Here is a 17,031-nt window from a genome sequence, read left to right as displayed (position 1 = left end):
AATTCAAAGAAACCCAAGTGTTAAAAAATACCAATGAATACTATTTTAGACCATGATTTAGAGCCTTGCAAACCACATAAATGAGTTAGAATGGTTTATTCAACTAACTAAATAGAAAAAACTTTAATATTTTTTTTTCCTGTATAAAAAGCAAACCTGGGGTACCTGGGTGGCTCAGTCAGTTAAGCGTCTGACTTCAGCTCAGGTCATGATCTCACAGTTCGTGAGTTCAAGCCCTGTGTTGGGCTCTGCGCTGGCAACTTAGAGCCTGGAGCCTGCTTCGGATTCTGTGTCTCCCTCTCTCTCTGCCCCTCCTCCGCTCACACTCTGTCTCAAAAATAAATAAACATTAAAAGAAAATTTTAAAGAAAAAACAAAGCTAAAACAGAAATTTGGGTTTCTGTTATAGACTGAATGGTTGTGTCCCTCCCAAATTCATTGGTTGAACCCCCAATCTTCAAAATGATGGCATTTGGAGTAGCACCTTTAAGAAGTACTTAGGCCATGAGGATGGAGCCCTCATGAATGGGGTTAATGCCTTCTAAGAGACACCAGAGAGCTGGTGTCCTTTCTGCTCTTGGCCATGTGAGGATACAAGGAGAAGATGGCCATCTGCAAACCAGAAAGAGGGTCCTCACTAGACACCAAATCTTATGGCAACTTCATCAGACTTCTCAGCCACCAGTACAATGAGAAATAAATGTTTATTGCATAAGCCACTCAGTCTATGATAATTTGTCACAGCAACCTAAAACAATTTTCTTTTGGAAAATGAAGAGAAATGTATATTTTTTATACCTATGTACATTTTATTTTCTGTGTCCTAATTAAATGTACATACTAAGAAATAATTAAATATGATGACAACCGTTGTTACCTGACTTAAATTTACTAAACATTGGAGAAAATATTGTATACAATTACACAAAAATGTCATTTAAATAATCACTTATTTTAATTATATCTTAGTTATGCACATATATATTTAGTAACTAGTTTATGGTTTTGGCTGATATTTAGCAAGGTAACTAGAATTACTTAAATCTTACTAAATATGTTAAAAAACTGGATTTAGAACACATTACAATGTACCCTATGGAATAACTTTAGATAGACTTTATTAAAATCATATTTTATACAATATAAGAAACCAACAAAGAGAAAAAACTGTAAGTACAGTGAATCTTAAATCCAGGTGTTAATTTCCTTTTGACAACTGGAATTGATGGTGATCTTCATGACCAGATGATTTCTATTGGTTCATCAAGAATAACATTATTTACTGTCAGATCAATATTTAATATCTAAAAAGAAAGTAAAATGATAATTATTATTTAATCAGAACAATGTTGGGTCCCTTTGTTTTTTTAACAAAGACTATTTCCATAAATAAATTTTCTCTAAGTAACATGATAGTCTTTGTTTCTTTTTTTTTTTTTTTGATGAATTTTTATTCCAGAGAGCTCACAACTATTTCACTAATAATCTCACCCAACCCACTCATTATTCAAATAAAAATAAATCTCAGATAGGTGGAATGGTTGTTAAAAGATTGTGAAAAACTAAAACTATTAACCAGTCATCTTGATTTCTATTACTTTACTCTTTCTCCATATTCTGAAACATGGTATTATTTATAATTGCATTAGATAAATCTCTGTGCTTCCTGCTCTCAAATATGAGCCAGTCATCTACACACACAAATTAGATTAGAAATATGTTTTCTTTTGCATCAATCCCTAAAGGTTTAGGATGCTGAATTTATCGCCAATAATTTCAATTTTGTTGTGTTACTTTCTTTCACTGGACAGAATCTCAATTAGACCACGTAGGGACTAATTATGGAGGTGTCTAAGCAGCTGTAGTCCATCACGTGTAATGTTTTTATGATATGATTTCATTAGACCTTACCATTGCTTTTTCTCCAATACACTCACATGACTTTCTGTGCCTTAGCTCAGAAAGTTTAGATTTAATTATCAAATATGCAAAAGAAGAGGAAGAGAATCAACATTCCTTTACTGCCTACTGAATACCAGGCACTCTTATAGGGGCTTTATAAAATATATTCTTTTCTAAAGCACAACATTCTGGGCAGTAGAAGAATTTAAAAGGTAAAAGCTAAATAATTTTTTAAAATATAAATTATCCAGATTTGAAACTGACCATCTTACACCAAAATCTAACTTACTTCCTTTTTACCAAAACTGAAAAGCAACAAGTACGTCAGATAGCTTTTAATAGCTGTACAAAAGACAACAAAATGTAACTATTGCTAGGAAAATGTTTTTTAAATAATATGGATAAAGCAATTAAATCATGTTTTGCATATAATTCCCACAACCATGGAGAAGGGCAACCAGGATAAAGAAAGAAATTGACCACTCTCTAGTTTTCCCATATATGTAGAAAGGTTGGAAATAGTAGGTGCTCATTAATATTTGTTTTAATTAAATGAGTTTAGAAGGCACTGCTCAATTGTTAGTAGTTAAAATCTTTTGTAATCCCTGAGGTAATGAAATGTTGTAAAATTTCTTGTGAATGGATCTAGAAGTAGTGTAATGAATTTTTCTTTATAAATGATGTGTTTTTATGCCAAATATTCAGTCAAAATCAACTTGAAAAGATATTTGATATGTTAAAATATCTTGTTTGACATTGTTCACCTGATTGTATTTAGTTTTTTTTTTATAGTAAAAGTTAGGAACTTTATTTTTACCAATGTAGTAGTAAATAAAGAGTAAGAAAGTATATATGGCAAATCACCCTTTTTATTCTGATTGAATATTGGGCAGTTCAAAAACACAGATTGCTAATTATGATTGATAACTATTAACTATGTATTCTTGGAGAATTAGTTTTCCTCTTGTAGAAATCAGTTTCTGGGTCTACCGTATGATTAACACTGGACTAAATCAGTGATGGCTTTACCATACAATTTTATAAACCAGTAAAATTTTAAAAAGAAGAAAAACGGGAGTGGAGCATTGTGTTAATCAATTTTTTTATTACCAAGGAAGGACATTAAATATACAAAACTCTAACTTCCCAACCTCGATATAATTTAAAGAAATAAACTTATTTTGATACAAAAATAGTAATTAAGACATAGTTCTGTATTAAAGGGGAAACAATACTTGGCTACAAAACAGTAGTAACAACAAGACAAAGTATTAAGTTTCAACTGGATGAAACAATTTTTCAGGTGCTGTGCATCTCTCATGTTTATAAAATCTATGAGGACCTAGGACTGTGGTCCAAGACGTGATTGTTATTTTTTTTTAAGTTGAAGTCAGTCAAGTAACTGGCTATTTTGTAAATTAGGTTCACCTGAAGCGACTGGTTGATTCACAGCTACTTATTTTTTTACAGCTACAAAGACAAAAGGTATACACACACACACACACACACACACACACACACACAGTTTTAGCAGTGCAGACATAGCCTTATACTTGGATCATTTATGACAGTTAGCTGTTTTCTAGAATATATGCACTTTGGAATCTACCTTTTCAGAACATAGATTCCAGAATTTAAATCGGAAGGAGCTTAAGAGATTGTTCACTTGCATATTCTTATTTAACTTGAAAGAAAAAAAGACTTAAAATTAGTTGTTCAATGTAAAAAACTAATTACTGGCAACAATGGACTATAACATAAAAATCCTGATACCTTATTTAACATATGAACCATATCCTCATACACCTGTGTGTCAAATTATTCATGAGTGCCAACAGACACATCTTGCAAGGATTTCCAAATATATTTTATCTAAGATGTATTAAATGTTTAAATGTAGACATTTTATATTTGAAAAAAAATTAAATTTTAAGGCACTTTACCATATAGGGACAACTGATTTAGAGGCTTAATGGAAATTTATCTTGCTTAGATTATATCAGGAGAATTGTAAGATACATTCCATTAGGTTGATTCATATGACGTGTTACTAAGGATGATAATAATGGTGATAGTTCAGGAAGTTTAATGAATATGAATAAACAACAAAGGTCATAGGTATCCATAATTATGCTTCTTGATGGATAGGAAATATAAGATATCCATATAGACATTTTGAAAAACTCTATTAAAAAGTGTGTTTTCCTTTGTCACTTACCTCGTTGTTTGCCTCTTGAGTAAATTTAACTGACTCTTTATTTCCATTATATATGAGATTAACCTCATTAACAGAAGTCTTTCCTTTCCCCCATATGTTGATGAATCCAAGCCTCATTTCATTTTTGTTTATGTAACCATTTTTCAATATAGTGCTTGTCAAGGTATTCTGTAAAGTCACAGAAAAATAAGTAATATAAACCCTTCATTTTCAAAAGCAATTAAATCTTTTAAAATCTATGTCTGTTAACTACAGTGGATTTCATAGTATAGCAAATTATTTACTCACATATTTGAAATGAGATACATTATACAACAAATATGAAATATGAAAATATAAATAAATATAAAATCTGGCAAACATTTCAAATGTTATTTAACACAATTGCATACAAATGATCTGGCATGAATACATACCTTGTTCAAATTAAACTGTACCAGGAAATATAAGTCTCTTTCATAGGTGTCTGTAGAGAGAAAAAAAGGTAATATATTTATATTTCCAAAGAAGAAAAATAGTAAAAACTAGTATATCTTGCTTCTCTTTCCCAGTATAAAGGGTATCAAATACCATCAACACATATCAAATTTTTCTCTAAGTTTACTGAACTTTTTCAAATATAGTCCAAGAAGGACTAAGATATGAAGGATGAGTCTCACCAGAGAGGGCTACAGAAGGCCAGGAGTGTGTGTATCTGCATGTAGGAGGGTAACACTAAAGGGTGACAGGTCTAAAATCACTTTAAACACCTCTGGGAGGGTGAAAGAAGTAAAAGAATTAACAGAATTGGGTGGTGATAGTGGTGGACACTTATGGGCCACTTCAATGACTGACAACATAATAATATGTATAAAGGCAAATGAATATGATGGTAACGTATTCTAGTGTCATTTGAGAAACATATTCAGTTGTTAGAGACTATTATAGGTCTACTGAAATACAAATAATAAAACAGGGTTTATATCCATGTTCATCAAAATATAATCTTGCCATATTAAAATCAATTTTTAAAATAATTTTACAGCTTAAATTAAGTACTATTCATCAAACTTTAAGTACTTTATCACATTGCTCTAAGATAAGTTATTTTATTATTCTTATGGTTGAAGAGGAATGTGAGTCCCAGAGAAGTTAAATAAATGGCTAAAAGTAAATGAACTAATTATTAACAAAAGCTGGAAACAAGTCTAGATTTCCCTGAATTCTAAGATTGTGTTTAGAGGTAAAACTAAACAAGCATGGGTAAGACAGAAAGGCGAAAGTGGAGACAAATACATGACTGAAACAAAATAACATTGAGGGGTGCCTGGGTGGCTCTGTAGGTTAAGCATCCGACTCTTGACCTGGGCTCAGGTCATGATCTCATGTTTATGAGTCTGAGCTCCACTCTGGGTTCTGTAGTGACAGCATGGGAGCCTGCATGGGATCCTGTCTCTTCCTCTCTCTGCTCCTCCCCCCAGGTGCACATGTGAGTGCATGCACCTTCTCTCTCTCTCAAAATAAATAAATAAACTTAAAAAAAAAACATTGAAAAAGTAACAAATTTTAATTTCTTCTTCCAACTTATAAATGCCGGCATTAGATTAAATAATTCTCTGAAAATTAGTTTGCAATTAATTTTTCCTACACTAAAATTAAATTATGTTCTGCCTAAAACATTTTTTCTATATGTACCAATGTATGCATGGCTTATTTGATATGTGTTCTGAGGCAAAAGTTTTAGTCTTAACTTTTAACTATACAAATATAGCATAAGTTTTTAAGACCAATTGTTTATAGAACCATGAGGTAAAAGAACACAGAAGTGATAACTATTAGGAAGATATGGGCAGTTTTGTTGTTTTTCATAAATAAGAAAAAAATACCACATATGATGTTAGTCAAGAGTACACATACATCTATTTCATTAAGATAAGTAGGGCAGGGGTGGCTGGGTGGCTCAGTCACTTAAGCATCCAACTCTTGAGTTCAGCTCAAGTCATGATCTCAAAGTTCGTGAGATCGAGCCCCCTGTCCAGCTCTGCATTGACAGTGAAGAGCCTGCTTGGACTCTCTCCCCACTCCCTGTGCACCTTCCTCACGTGCACTCTATTAAAATAAATAAATAAACATTTTTAAAAAAAGATAAGTAGGACAAAATAAGATTTTACTAATCTACAACTTTATTAGTTAGCATGGTCAAAATTTACTTAATATACATGAGTTTCAAGAGAGGTTTACAAAAGTCCCCCTTTATGTGTAGGGGGTACATTCGAAGATGCTCCCCCAGTGGATGTCAGAAACCTCAGACAGTACCAAACCCTGTATACACTCTGCTTTTTTTTTTTTATAAAAGACTCACCTCTGATATAGTTTAATTTATAAATTAAGAACAGTAATAGATGAACAGTAACTAAAAATAGAACAATTATAACAATATGGTGTAATAATAAAAGTTATGTGAATGTGTTCTCTCACTCTCAAAATGCCTTATTGTGCTATATTCATCCTTGCTGTGATAATGTGAGATGAAAAATGCCTACATGATGAAATGATCATTTCAGAAGTAGGATCATTTGCTTCGGGGCCACGGTTGACTGTGGGTAACCAAAATGGCAGAAAGCAAAACCATGGAAAAGGAGGAAATGCTGTATTTTATCTTTGATTTTCTTTGAGATAAAAAATATATATCAGCAAAAAATAATACATTATAAAATGTGAATGTACTTAAAGGAGGAAAAAAATTAGTGTCTATCAACTAGATTGATGAGTTTGCTGTGAGAGGAAACTTCTTTGCAGATTCTGATCCACTAAATCCAGACACTCTAAGCATCTGTTGTGTATTGTTGCTGTTTACTCAAGAAATGTCAAGGGATTATCTGAAATCTTTGTACTTAATTATAACAAAAATACTGAGATTGTGCAATATAACCAAAAAACGCTAAATACAATTAGCCAAAATAATTTTGTATGTTTATATAGAGGGATCAAGAAATAAATATCTGAATTATGTTACTTTCCAGTAATAAAAAAAATCTGCCACGAAACTTTAATAGAGTAAAGGTCATATCAACTTCTTTCATCTATATCTTAGTTTGGTAAGTAAAGCTACAGAAAAATTTCTAAGGGGCACGTTGTCTCCTTTGCTGTTCAAAGGAATTAACTTAATTTGTTACATAGTTAAATTCAAAGATTCCAAGACAAGGTTTAAATTATGCACAACTCAACTTTACAACCCTGGGAAGCTGTAGGCAAATTCAAAGTACAACCTGCTGGACCCAGATGAGAAAGGCTGCAAACTTAGTACAACCCCTGTTTTTGTGTTAATAAAGGTCAGGACTCTAAAAACAGGATTTTAACTAATAGTGGTTGATTCTTCACCTTAAATCACAAAATACTAGGAAAGGTTTTTTTAAAGAGTCTTGATTATTACAATATGATTCTTATATTAATCTTCTGATGTACTTTATTTACTAATAAATAATTCTTATTGTTAATATTGAAAAATATTAACTATGATTCACCTAAAAAGATACAAGATAAATGTCTTTGCTAGTACTGAAAGATCTCTCTTCCACAGATACTTTAATTAGATTGCTCCATGAGAACAACGGCTCACCCAGATGTTAGTTTTTATGTGGATTGTGTTAAGTGAATATTCAGATCTCCCATCTAGTAGAGTTGGCATTATTAATGACAGTCAGTAAACCTAATCCACAATGAGTGTTTAATTAACAGCATAATCATCACCTGAAGGTGATACCAGGCCTCTCCCCAAATTAATGGAAATTAAGTGGTCCTCAGAATTTGCATTTTTAATAACCTACTGTAAGTGATTCAGAGGATAATGGTCAGCAAAACACACATTGCTGGAAGCTTGGCAGTTCAGTCTGATCTTAAGAAATAGTCATAAACATAGATCTAAGTTTAAATCTTTAAAGTTTTCATGTAAAAATACTGAATACAAAAAAATAGCCATGAAATACAAAATCAAACGAGTTTTGTTTCTAGACTATGTCATGTTTTAGTGGCATCCTTTATGCATCACCACGTACACATGGAACATGGCTTTTCAGCTGGGCAGACATCATACATATGGAATGTCTATCATGAATGGCATGGGCTAACTTCCAGGAGTAAAAGATGATCCATATACAATCTCTGTGCACACACATCTCTTAGATATGCAGATATTTACCATAGGGATCAACTATATTTAGGATAAGAGAAAAGTCTGTAATGTTTATAACACTAAGTTTTTAAGTTGGTTCAGCTAATTATTAAATGATTTCAGCTTTGTATAATATTATTAGCTTTCATTCAGCCTCCAAAGTATAGTAGTAGATACATAAAACTAATGTGACATATATGTATGTCAGCAATTACATTTTTCAACTAAATGGAACACTCACCTATACTCTCTCCATCATCCCAAAACAGAGATCCCTGTGCCATCTGATTAGCATCTGCGGCAACAATGAGCTTCATGTAGTTTTGTCGACTAAAAAAAAAAGACATAATTTTAACCAATGTTTATACAGTAGCATATGTTTAGTTATGATATGGCGCCCACATAAGTATCCAAACGAAAACAAAGATGATTATCAACTAAGGGGAATACAAACTGTTCTAGACCAATAAAATTAAAGGACTTTCCTTTTGTGATGAGTTACTGGGAACGATATAAACCATAAAATCCTTCACATTTAATAGAAAATATCATGCATGTCTTTTGATCTATTGTAACAAATTGAAAAGAGCCTCACTTATAATAGTTATAACCATGTTAAATTTATTGATATATTTATTTTTCTCTCTGCTAATCCTGTCACTGACCATTAGACATGAAACTATATTAATAGCAATTTTTATTTATTATCATTTAAACCTTCTTTACATTTCCATACATAAATCACTGAAATATCATTGGAAATTATTAACAAGAATGTGAAGAGTAGTGTGAAAATTTTAAGTTCTATTCTTGAAATGGGCAATCCCTCCCAAGCTTGTGCCTGCATAGGCCCATTTATGAACTAAATATCTGCTTCCATGCTCACTGTACAAGTGATTTCATTTGATAGCTTCATATTGCTAAGGAAGGATTTCTCAGACAGTTACACTTAGGTATAATTACCTTTTCCAATCACAAATGTTGAAGGTTGTACTGCCATGGAAATTCCCTAAAATATCCAAAATATCTAGCATTCAAATCTCTACAGCAACTTAATATTTTCCATGTAAAGATGTTAACATGTCTTAGCATGAATTTATATACAAATATATACATAATTTAAATTTTAGTTAGTTAACATATAATACTATAGTTAATATTGTTAAGTTGTTTATATATTATTATATATAGTTATATTGTTATAACTATATATGGAGTTACATTGTTAACTATATATTTTATTGTATGTTAACTAAAATTCAAATTGAAAAAAGGAAAAATATTAAAAAAGCATGTTTTTAAAGCAAACAGTATTGGAAGATAGGGCAGTGTTCTTTTTAAATTAATTAAAGAAATTTTACTGCCCAGGGCGCCTGCGTGGCTCAGTCGGTTAAGTGTCCCACTCCTCATTTTGGTTCAGGTCAAGATCTCACCATTTGTGACATCAAGCCCTGCGTTGGGTTCTGGGCTGACAGCGCAGAATCTGGTTGGGTCCCTCTCTCTCTCTCTCTCTCTCTCTCTCTTTCTCTGTGTCTCTCTCTGTTTCTCACACACACACACACACGCACGTGCACACACACACACACACACACACACACACAAAATAAACTTAAAAAAATTTACTGGCCAGTATAATAACAAAGGTAAAGTCTCCCTTGGAAGCAAACAATGAACATGTTTGCTTGCAGCCCATTATAAAAGATTGCCGGGGCGCCTGGGTGGCTCAGTCGGTTAAGCGTCCGACTTCGGCTCAGGTCATGATCTCACGGTCCGTGGGTTCGAGCCCCGCGTCGGGCTCTGTGCTGACAGCTCAGAGCCTGGAGCCTGTTTCGGATTCTGTGTCTCCTTCTCTCTGTGACCCTCCCCCATTCATGCTCTGTCTCTCTCTGTCTCAAAAATAAATAAACGTTAAAAAAAATTAAAAAAAAAAAAAGATTGCCTAGGTTTGGAGTTCCTTAGCTGTGGCACAAACCTCCTACATGTGTAGCACCTGCCTCAGCATAGGCCACTCCATGTCATCCCCATGGAACTTTGGGGGCAAAGAAAAAAGCAAACATGAAGTTTGTGTCTCTTGTTATGCCTTGAGTAAAACAGACCTTTGTGTCCTACCCAAAATTCATGACACTGTGGCAGACTAACTTACAAAGTAATTTGTAAGCTTTGAAGTAGGGTAAAATCTCAGACCCCTTCCCAGTTCTTGACAATTCTGGCATGACGTATTCAAAATTTAATCTGAGCTCTGTAAACACTTCACTTACCTATAAAATGTGTTTAAACCAGGCTCTTGACATGGTAGAATGTGACCACCACGGACATGTAGGTTTATTTTATATAAAGGAGCTTCAAATTCATTAAATTTTCCTCTGACACCAATATCTTGGCCCTGGAAATGAGATGGTTGGAAGGAAAGAACACAAGCAATAAGAAATGGAATCATCAGCAATATTGGTGCTTGAGAGGTTGCATTTTATAAATCAAATGATATACTTAATTTATAAATTAATAAAAACTCAAATACTTATTCAGGAAATCATATTGTTTAAAGCATGTACTTCTTAATTATTAATAGCTTTGAAAGTAATTTACCACTATTTGTTTTTGTGATGCTCACATGAAGAAAATGTGTGGGTTTTGAAAAGTCACAAAAGCTATTCCTGACTTTTCACATACATTATTCTTGGAAAGACTACATCACCTTTAATGATAATTTCATATATTCAATAAAGGGCAATGAACTTTGTGTGTATAATGTGCACTCTTTATGGTTATACAGTAAAATAAATCAATGTCTACATAACAAACAATGGGGCATAAATTAACTCTCTTTCACTGTGTGTTAATTTGATTCAGCTGTAATTAGCAAGAACTATCTTAATCTTTTTAAATGTAAAGTAGACCAAATATGTCCCTAAAGAAAAGGCTTGGATCAAATTGTTACTCATTTCCATTTTGTCAATGCCCTAGAATTCTTAACTACTTACCGTATGATAATCAAACCACCGAGCATCAGGGATGTAGCCTGTTACAGTGTCCCTATACTGGAATTTAAAGATATAATCATTGAAAACATATAAACCAAATACAAAACTATTTTGTGAACAAAAATGTATGATAGAACTTACAGGTTGCAGTACAGGGGTAACCATAAACGCTGGACCCCACAAGAACTGCTTGAATATATCCCAGGTTAGCTTGTCATTAAAGAACCTTGACAAAATATTCACAAATAAGTAAATCTGAATATCATAAAATAATTATTCAAATCACATTTTGCACTATAGACTTGTGTGGACTGAAATGAAAACCAAACAATAAACAAATCAAAAACAATTCTATGAGTTAGGATTTAATGTGCAGTAATTAGCACACTATTTTATGAGTAAATCTAGATTATAACTAAATTTACTTCAAAATGCAGAGAATGTCTATAAGACCAGCTGAATGAGAAACCTCTGAAGAGAACTCATAGAGGTACAAATATTAACTGTGCCTCATAAAAGATCAACAAACTAGGAAGCAAAAGTTGTAAGTACTCTGGATGAGAATTGTTAAACAGGTGTGCTCTAAGAACCTTGATTTGGTAATTCAAAAAGATTTTGCTTATCCTACTTAAAGCTCGACTGAATGGTGCATTTAACTTAATATATTTCTGAATTTCAGATACAAATGGTTGGAAACACCAGAATCTCTTTTTCATAGTTTGAGAATAGTCACTATTAAATAACCACATTTTTTCTCTAATTGAAATGGAATTGCACATTTTTGTTTGTTCTTTTGTTTTTGTCTTGCTTTGTTGTACTATAAACTGAGATTAATGCCAAATGGGACTCTGAATTTACTCCATGAACCTCCCATGGGAACAAAGGCCCAGATGTTCTCAACAGGACAAGAGTCTGCATAGTTAATAATAATGTTTCTGGTTGGGGACTCAGTCCAGAGCTGATAATTTGACTCTGCTGGGAAGTAAATAGGGAGAACACAAGAGGGGAAAGTCTGGAAATAAGAGAGGCAAGATATTAATAAAATTTTATCAAAAATAAAGAATGGATTATGGTAGATAAATTAATAAAGTAACTAGAGGCTGATATGAATCTAGGAATACCTATTATTTTTTAAAACCCTATTCTGAGAACAGAAGGCATACTGATCAACTTATTATTTTGTCATTTTGCCTTGTGTATTATTATTTATTTTAGTAAACATGTGCCATATATTTTTACTGATTTATCAGTTGTGCAATCTAACAAATCACCTCACTCAATTACTCTGGTAATATAAGGTACATAAGAAGTTAAGTATGATTATTTCAAAGGTTTTTTGTACTACTTTTAATTGTGTTGTTTTTGTGACATCAGCAATCAGAATTGTCTTGTATTTGCCTTAAAAATAGAACAGGCTAAAATTTATTCAACTATGCTCCATAGAATAGATTTCAAGATTTAATCATATATCAGTTTGAGCTTTAAGAAGTGAATCCTAGGGCACCTGGGTGGCTCAGTCGGTTAAGCGTATGACTTTGGCTCAGGTCATGATCTCATGGTCCAGGAGTTCGAGCCCTACATCAGGCTCTGTGCTGACAGCTCAGAGCCTGGAGCCTGCTTTAGATTCTGGGTCTCCCTCTCTCTGCCCCTCCCCCTGTTCACCCTCTGTCTCTTTCTCTCTTCCTCAAAAATAAATAAACATTAAAAAATATAAGAAGAAGTGAATCCAAAACAATTTTCTAGGAAGAATGTTAGAACTATTCTAGGGTATTCTATAATACATGTCCAAGATGAAGTGAGATGGTTTTCTTCAGTAAGGTGTGTGTGTATATATATATATATATATATATATACACACACACCATATATATATATATATGTAATACATATACAATAAGTATTGTAAATGTAATACAATACAATAAGTATGTAAATCTAAATTAACTCTAGGTGTACAGTAGTTATTTCTAAGTATTATTACTTTTTAATAACTGATTAATGTTTCATTTTTAATAACATCCTGATTATCAATAGACTTATTTATGTAAATGTTTATTAACTGATAATATATACTAAAATAACAATGAAAAAGTTTCCAGTTTCAAATATTCTATACTATGAGAGATTATTGAGTAAATTAAATGAAACCCATTTCTTTTTGGCAGGAAATAAAATGTGCACTTACTCATGCAGAAGGGGTCGAATAACAGTGCCACCATGAGCATGAATTTCATGCATCTGTGTATAGAAATAGGGTAATAAAGTGTATCTAATATTTAGAATATTCTTTGACATTTCAGAAAAAGTTTCATTCCAGGAAGCAGGATCTTGTCTCTGAAACAAAGCAGAATGAAATAGTCATAAGCATTTGTCCTGGTTTAAATCATAATTTTCAGATACATATTTAGAGAATGAAAACTAGAAAATAATAATCATTCATTGCCATGTGTTATATACTTTCTTACCAAAAACCTTACGCAATAATATTACTATCATATGATGGAGAAAGAACATAATATTACTATTTCAATAAGAAAAATGCAAATTATACCCATAGCTTGATTTAGTTTAGGTGAACATACGTAAAGAACAGTTCAATTTGAATAGATGACAACATAATGATAATCAGGGTGAAAAGACTAGAAAATAAATGAAATGCTGTATAAAAGTGGGTTGAAACAGGGGTGCCTGACTGGTTCAGTGGGTTAAGCATCTGCATCTGCACAGAACCTGCTTAGGATCCTCTGTCTCCTCTCTCTGCTCCTCTCCGGTTTGTGCTGTCTCTCTCTCTCTCTCTCTCTTAAAAATAAACATTAACAAATTTTTAAAAAGTGGATTGGAATAAACAGAGATACCCAGAACCTATCATGGTGACCCCCACATTATGTGTTCTCCTGAGAAATGGATAAGTTATGATATTAAAGAATTAAGATAGCAGAAAGAAAGGACCTAATTAATGCTGGATAAGGAAGAACAACATGCCCAGATATACTCTGGAATACACACTCCAGGTAAAAAGACTAAAGTTGATACTGGAAAGATTAAAAGCCTGTTAAGAAATGTTGTTGCACTTACTGGTCAAAAAATAATAGTGAAGGCGATTAGTATTTTATATTTTAATGTGTGCTGGGGAACAAACAAGGCTGCCACATAACTCTAGGGGGCAATATGTTTATATTTTTCAGCAGACAAAGAGGGTCCTTAAGAGCTGGCCATATCTATGAAGATACCAACTTTTTTAGATTTCAGTAAGCTTGATGTAGATTAATGAGCTTTAGATTAGAAAGCTTGAATGATGACTGGGTGTTTGTATATGTAAAAATGTCAGAAGAGGCAAAACCTTGAAAGTAAAAATGTCCAAGAATTAAGCTATAAGATTCTATCCTTACAAGTTCCAAAGTCAAGTAAGAAAGACGCAAAGATCCTATCTGTTGCTTGCTAACTTAACTGATGTTATTTCAGTTTTAACAAGCTGATATACAAGCATTTAAGTCTAAACTATACATTAAAAAAAAAGTTAATGTTTATTTATTTTTGAAGGTGAGACAGAGCATTAGTTGGGGGGGAGGGACAGAGAGTGAGTTGGAGACACAGAATCTGAAGCAGGCTCCAGGCTCCAGGATCCGAGCTGTCAGCACAGAGCCCGACATGGGGCTCAAACTCGCAAGCGGTGAGATCATGACCTGAGCTGAAGTCGGGTGGTTAACCGACTGAGCCACCCAGATGTCCCTAAACCATGAATTCTAAATTTAATTGTGCTACCTCAAAATTAAACTTAAGTTGAGCTTTCTGTTCTGCAGATTTTTATTGAGAAATACTTCTTCAGTCTTTTCCTCCTCCTCTATTTCATCTTCTCCAAAATTCCACCTTGGAGTCTTTCACTGACTCCCTCTGTCTGAAATTCTCCCTGCCCCCCATATCCTTATATTGCTTTTGGTTTTTGTGCCCCACTAAAGTCTCCACTCTAATGCTTAAGTCACTTTATTCAAGAGGGACCTTCATAGGTACCCCTTCTAAAACAGAATCCCCCAATTTGCTGTCACTTTAGCTTGCACTATCTTTTCTTTATATGCATTTATTTATACCTGATTATACATATATACATACACACACACATAATTGCCTATTATCTCTATCCTGCCTACAATTTATGAATCATAGAGCAGGGACATTGTAAATATTAAATAGTGGCCTCCTAATAAATACTTATTGAATAAATCCCTGTCCAGGCTTTTGATTCATCCCACTCTTCCAATATTACAGCTTTCTAAATTGCATTACTGACAGTAAGTTTTCCTGTTAAAATATTCCTATTTCATCAAGTTATGTTGTTATTGCCCAACTTTCAAATTCTTCCAAAATGTGGTCCCATACTGCCTTCTATCCTTGTATAGATTTTTATTTTCTAAAATAAATCTCCTCTATTCTAACTAAAATTTCCCAGGAGGGACACAAAGATTTCACAGCACCTGATGAGATTCACCATTCAGTTACTACTGCTAGAACCCATCCTTCAAAGAGCAGCTCTGTCTACAACTCTTCCACGAGTTACTTTTGATAATTCATCTTTCCGCTACACTTCTTCACTAAAGTCAATATCACAAAATTAAGCTCTTAGATATTGCCTTTAATTGTTCATACTTTTCCATAATTTTTAATACTGTCACCTCTCTTATACAAACATTTCCTTCAGACAATTTAGTAAAGTGCAGAATTGTGCCACCACACAAGAATTAGCTCTTAATTCCCTTTTCCTTTTTTTTCTCAAATTTTCAACTCATTTTCTTAACATTTGCCTTTTAAATCTGCTCATTTTCATGCACTGATACTAGTATTTCCAAGGAGTTTTCACTTGTAATTTACTTTGAAGCTGATTTTTTTTATTGTTCTGTCTCAGTTTGGAAGAAGTTACATACAGAAGCAGTTTTTTTTTCCCCTCCCTGGCTATTCTAAAAGTATATAGAACAGCAGTAAGTATGCCAGCTAACCAAGTTCTAAACCCTAAAGTAGAAAGAAGAGTAACCCAAAACAGAAAATTCTCAAAGTGATGGGCTCCGATGTCCTCAGTAAATGTAAAGAAGTTCATTCAAACCAAGCGCTAGAAATCAGCCAGGCAGGAGGAGTTCTATTCAAAACTTCTAAGGTTAGGAGGAAAGGAATGAAAGCACATGCAGTCATTACATACCCTAGTAAATGCAATGTTGTGATTTCTTGAGTATGGGTAAAATGCTCCAAGTTGCATCCAGCGGGCACAGAGCTCATATTCTGAGTTGTTGAAGAAACCACAGATATCTGCACCAGTCTAAAATATATTGTTACATTTAATTTCAATGTTTTTTTTCTTAAAATTTATAAGTTATGAAGATAAAAGAAATACAGTTACTTACATATGAGATTCCAAAGAGACTAAATTCCATCATACCTAAAAAAAATCAGGAAAAATTTAGAAAGATACTACATCATATATTTTGATATTTGATGATTTGATTTGTTAAGATGTTCCATTTCTAATAACCTCTAATCTAATGAAACATTATTCAGATTTTTAATACACCTATCATTTCCTCTTAAAATATTCATGCTGTTATAATGTTAATGATGTAAAAATAAGACACTATGCTTCTTTGTCACTTTCAAGATGGTATATTTAGAGCACAAAATAGGTATAAATACATTATAGCATGAGAATAAAATGGCAGTGTTTCTGTCTCAGTTTGGAAGAAGTTATGGAAGCAGTTTCATTTTTAATATTAATTTTATTTTTTTAAGTTTGTTTATTT

General features: G+C 32.9%; 1 protein-coding gene across 4 annotated transcripts in view; it reads right to left on the bottom strand.

The window, feature by feature from the left end:
- Nucleotides 1-483: 483 nt before the first annotated feature.
- Nucleotides 484-17,031, bottom strand: part of SI (sucrase-isomaltase) — a 102,105-nt gene continuing 85,557 nt past the window's right edge. For 2 of the 4 annotated variants that reach the window (XM_060639130.3, XM_081790113.1), the window contains 10 exons: nt 16,639-16,673; nt 16,437-16,553; nt 13,437-13,585; nt 11,393-11,477; nt 11,252-11,308; nt 10,529-10,653; nt 8,512-8,600; nt 4,537-4,586; nt 4,121-4,288; nt 484-1,304 (listed from right to left, as the gene is read on the bottom strand). In XM_060639130.3, the coding sequence (XP_060495113.3) occupies nt 1,236-1,304; nt 4,121-4,288; nt 4,537-4,586; nt 8,512-8,600; nt 10,529-10,653; nt 11,252-11,308; nt 11,393-11,477; nt 13,437-13,585; nt 16,437-16,553; nt 16,639-16,673 (944 nt within the window). In that variant the 3' untranslated portion in view covers nt 484-1,235. The remainder of the gene's footprint in view (nt 1,305-4,120; nt 4,289-4,536; nt 4,587-8,511; nt 8,601-10,528; nt 10,654-11,251; nt 11,309-11,392; nt 11,478-13,436; nt 13,586-16,436; nt 16,554-16,638; nt 16,674-17,031) is intronic. The other 2 variants (XM_081790112.1, XM_081790114.1) reach the window with 1 other exon arrangement.

Source organism: Panthera onca, chromosome C2 (assembly GCF_046562875.1).
Source record: "Panthera onca isolate mPanOnc1 chromosome C2, mPanOnc1 haplotype 2, whole genome shotgun sequence".
NCBI lineage: Eukaryota > Metazoa > Chordata > Mammalia > Carnivora > Felidae > Panthera > Panthera onca.
The sequence above is the reverse complement of the archived record's forward strand: the minus strand, read 5'-3'. Positions and strand labels throughout refer to the sequence as shown.